The sequence below is a fragment of the Trifolium pratense genome, linkage group LG4 (genome assembly GCF_020283565.1).
Source record: "Trifolium pratense cultivar HEN17-A07 linkage group LG4, ARS_RC_1.1, whole genome shotgun sequence".
Classification (NCBI taxonomy): Eukaryota; Viridiplantae; Streptophyta; class Magnoliopsida; order Fabales; family Fabaceae; genus Trifolium; species Trifolium pratense.
In genome coordinates, this window is record NC_060062.1 from 15,843,698 (window position 1) to 15,848,112 (window position 4,415).

Consider the following 4,415-nt stretch of genomic DNA (forward strand, 5'->3'; position numbering starts at 1 on the left):
TGGGATCGAATCTTTGGCTCCCTGGTAATCGAGAGTTTGATCGTGTAATAAATAAAATTTGAGCAAAAATTATTCATAATATATATTAAACTGGTAAATTCTAATATGGACCACTTCATCAAGTAGTCCATGGTGGACCAGTCGTGAATAACATTATAACGAATATGAATTTTACAAAATCTACCGTTGGATTGAAAGTTTATATCATATAGATCATCCATAGAAAAATTTAGAAAAATTGAAAATTATTTGATATGTTATTGAAACACATCAAGATTAACGGTTTATTAATTAACGTAAATCTTGATGGGTCTCAATAACATATCAAATGATTTTCAAAAAATTTAAGGATGATATATGCGATATAAACTTTCAATCCAACAGTGAATTTCGTAAAATTCATATTTGGTAGATTATTTGTCCACGCCATATTAAACTTAATTCTCCCGAAGGATTCATGCCATAAGGAAATCATTAAGCACTTGATGAATAGAATGATTAAGTTTTTGAGTTGTTACTTAAACACATGAATAGGAATAGAATTTTTCCGTTGGAAGTTGTCACTGTAACTTGCTTTCACTTTACTGAAACCTGAGAAGACAAGTTCCATCTTCACTCTTCCAACAATAATAAGGTATGTATCAATACTTCTTAGATCTCACCTCGTTTTCCTTCGATTCATTAACGTTGTTGTTGTTGTTTCCAACATTACACGATCACATGTATGTCCTCTTCTCCAAAATGTACTTTCTCTAATTTTTATTGTGAATTAGGGTTGATTATTTCCTCTTTGTTTTCCCCCAAATATGTTAACTTAAGGGTATTATTATACATTGCTGAAAAATGCAGTCTTTATAGGTAGAAATCTCATTCCACAGTTTCAAATAAAGAAACTTGAGAAGAGAGACAATATTGGGTATTCTTTCAAATAAAGAAAGTGTCTTAGAGAAAACTCCAACTTACCAATAATATATAGTATCAAACACATTAGAAAATGGCTTCCATTAATATATGTGGTATACAAATGCATTGTAGTGGAATTTGAATAAATCGCTATTGTTTGCTATTCGTGATTGACAACATTGGCAATGGCATGTTTGCTTAGTGTTGATTTTGTTGTTTTTAATGGGTTTACAGGGTGAGATTAAGAGGTTTAGTCATTGATGGCAATTTCAGTTTCTCGGGCTATGTCAAAGGGTGTAGTGATGACGGTGCCTGTTCTGATTCTCACTGTTTCCGTGGCTGCTATTTTTCTGTTCTTCCTATTGTCGTCTCTATCTTCTTGCTCATGCCCTTCACAACAACCTTTAGCCACCCCTGTCAACAATGCTAGGAACGTTGATGTTGGTTCATCCGAGTCTAGCAAAGGTAATGGTTTTATAGCAACGAGAAAGGAGGATGTTGAGTGGGTGAAAATTCAAATTCAAGCAAATGGGATTCATATGCAAGAGAATGTGCTCCGCAAGGGTATTAACCCTCGTACAAGGGCTCAACAACTTGAGGATCTTAAACAGTAAGACTCTTCTCAATTTGTTTTATCCATTCGTATGTGCGTGTGGTTGTGTGACACAGTATATATCTGTTTTGTGATACCCCATTTTATTGTTATTCGCTTTATTAGAATCTTTACTCTCTAGATTGCATTGGAAGTTATTTTTTGGTAGAGAGAGATAGAACATGGAGCGCGGTGAGAGAATTGGTCCGATAAATCGGATTTCATATATTAACCAATGTAGGAAAATAAATTAGCAGGCTGTGAATAGTAGGGTAGTGCTGAAATAGTGCAGGGCCCGACTACAGTGAGAGGTGATGCAAGAAGAGAGCGAGTGGGAATAGGAGTACCAGGAAATTTCGATGCTCCTGCTTTTATTAGTTTCTCTAGGATTGTTTAAATGATTCTATGCTTCAAACTGAAGTTTATTCGCTTTATGTCCATCATGTGTGTGAATATGTATTAAACATTGTCTTCACATTCTTTTGAGTCGGAATGTTTCTCAATTTTTAATTTGCAATTTGTAGTATAGATGCTTCCCTCCTTCTGACCTTTGCTTAACAGCCTGTACAGATGATAACTGGTCTGTTCAGTTGTCAACAAGCACATGGGTTTTCAAAGTCAAATACAATATAAAGTGTAGTTCAAAAGTGCAAAGTTCTTTTTTGGTTTTAGCTTAAAGAATGCTTGTATAGTATTTATAATAATGATTAAATTAATGTACTAAAGAATGTTTTGGTCTTGACCGACGAAAGGATCTGATTGTTTTGGTAGTAACATAGGAGATTTTTATGGTTATGGGATTTGGCTCCTCTAAATTCAGAGGTCACATTTCAGACATAAAGTGCAGTTGATTGAAAAATCAAAATATTAAGATTGTGAATAACTACAAAGTTTTACACATAATTCCAATGAAAGACCATCATTTTTTCATGTCATGCCATCAATTTAAAATACTCTCTTACAAAAGTGGGGTGACGCAGCAAAATAGTGGATTTTCATTGGATAGATCCTTATTTTTATTTTACCAATGGTTATAATTCCACACTTAAATTCACACTGTACAAGATGTCAAGTCCATACTTTTATAGAAATGGTTGAAATTTTTAATTTCATTTTGTTTGATCATGAATGTACGATACGACTCCCCTATTGGATTTCCTGATTATATTTTATCCTCGCAAGTGCAGATTTAAGGGCATATCACACTATGAGGGAACTGACTCAAATAATCACACAACATTTCCATGCCCCGGAGGACTTCTAGTTGAAGAGCACCATAGTAACTACGGTGAACCTTGGGCAGGTGGAAGGGATGTGTACGAGTTTCTTGCTCAAGCCATTCAGCTCAGACCAGACTCACAGGTGCTTGAGATAGGGTGTGGCACGCTTCGAGTTGGTTTGCATTTCATTCGATATTTAAATCCCGAACACTTCCATTGTCTTGAAAGGGACGAGCTTTCTCTTATGGCTGCATTTAGGTATGAGCTTCCCGCCCAAGGCCTCTTACATAAACGGCCTTTGATAGTTAAGGGCGAGGACATGGATTTCAGTAAGTTTGGTTATGGCGTAACGTATGATTTGATTTACGCCAGTGCTGTGTTTCTTCATATGCCTGATAAACTTGTATGGGTCGGACTGGAAAGATTAGCATCTAAATTGAAACCATTTGATGGACGAATCTTTGTATCACATAATATAAAGTTTTGTTCAAGGTTGGGAGGAGAGGAATGCACAAAGAGGCTTATGAGTTTAGGACTTGAGTATCTTGGAAAACATACACATGATAGTCTTCTATTCAATCACTATGAGATATGGTTTGAATTTAGACGGTCAAAGATTTAAAGTTCGGATAGATTCTTCTTCGAAAAAGCATGAGATATAGCTTTGAATGACCTCAAGCCACTAATTTGTTCTGCTCATTGCAACAATTCTTCAGCAACTTTATGATATTCTTCTTGCTTCAGTTGAGAGAGTTGTCAATTTTTTCTACTCGGGTGGTTCATCGACTGGTGACAGAAAAGAGAGACGGGGTCATTTGTAATTTTGATCGATATCTGTATTATATTTTGGGATCCTCTTCTAAAAGGGTTAGCTACTTACTTAGCTTAATATATATAGTATTTCTTATTTATTGTCTCTCTAGAATTGTAGATTATGATATGATTAGCTCAATTTGGCAGATATTATCATGCAACTGATTGCTATTTTGACAATTATTATGCGGAAATAGATGTCGTCTAACACATGTAACAATGTAATGGTGTGATACCTTTAACTATTTATATTGTTTCAAATTGATATTCATGATTGGTGCCCAAAGTGTCTGAGTGTTGTTGACTTGAGGTACTGAGTTCGACTCCTAAAGATAAAAAAAGAGTTGATATTCATGATTGGATGGGGACTATAAGTTGTATATGTTAGTAATCTTGTAGCAAACAAAGCTAATGAATGGCTTGGTTTGGTTGTAGGAGCTGCTGGCATGAGATAGATGGATATCTAAGGTTGATACAAACTTTTGTTTAATGAATATACTCTCTTGGTATAAATTAAATTCATACTGATAATCAAAAGAAATCAAACAGTTCTCCATATCATAATATTAAAATGGATTGTAGTGAGATGATTTAGTAGAATATACTCCATTCAAGTGTAGTTTTAGATAACTACAAATTTGATCACTAATATCTTTAATTATTTATTATAAAAAATTATGAAAGGGTCAGGATCAAATGACACCAATTAGTTTGACATCAAATGATACACCTCTCAATAATGTTTTAACCAATTTAAATTTTATAAAATTCACCATTAGATTGAAAGTTTATATCATATAGATCATTTGTGTAAAACTTCGGACAAATCCAAAATCATTTGATATGCTATTGCGACACATAAAAATTAACGGCATATAAAAAAAGAA

At 34.1% G+C, this 4,415-nt stretch overlaps 1 protein-coding gene across 1 annotated transcript; it reads left to right on the forward strand.

Moving 5' to 3' along the window:
* The first annotated feature begins 498 nt into the window (after nucleotides 1-498).
* Nucleotides 499-3,814, forward strand: LOC123924698. Its single transcript, XM_045977654.1, has 3 exons — nucleotides 499-634; nucleotides 1,138-1,513; nucleotides 2,683-3,814. The coding sequence occupies exons 2-3, from the start codon at nucleotides 1,164-1,166 to the stop codon at nucleotides 3,335-3,337; spliced, it is 1,005 nt and encodes a 334-aa protein (XP_045833610.1). The 5' UTR covers nucleotides 499-634; nucleotides 1,138-1,163; the 3' UTR covers nucleotides 3,338-3,814.
* Nucleotides 3,815-4,415: the final 601 nt, after the last annotated feature.

What these genes read in the sequence shown, in the direction of transcription:
- LOC123924698 (XM_045977654.1), top strand. Translation starts at nt 1,164, where the DNA reads ATGGCAATTTCAGTTTCTCGGGCTATGTCAAAGGGTGTAGTGATGACG. An exon ending in CAACTTGAGGATCTTAAACA is followed by an intron (nt 1,514 to 2,682) that starts GTAAGACTCTTC and finishes TCGCAAGTGCAG; the next exon opens with ATTTAAGGGCATATCACACT.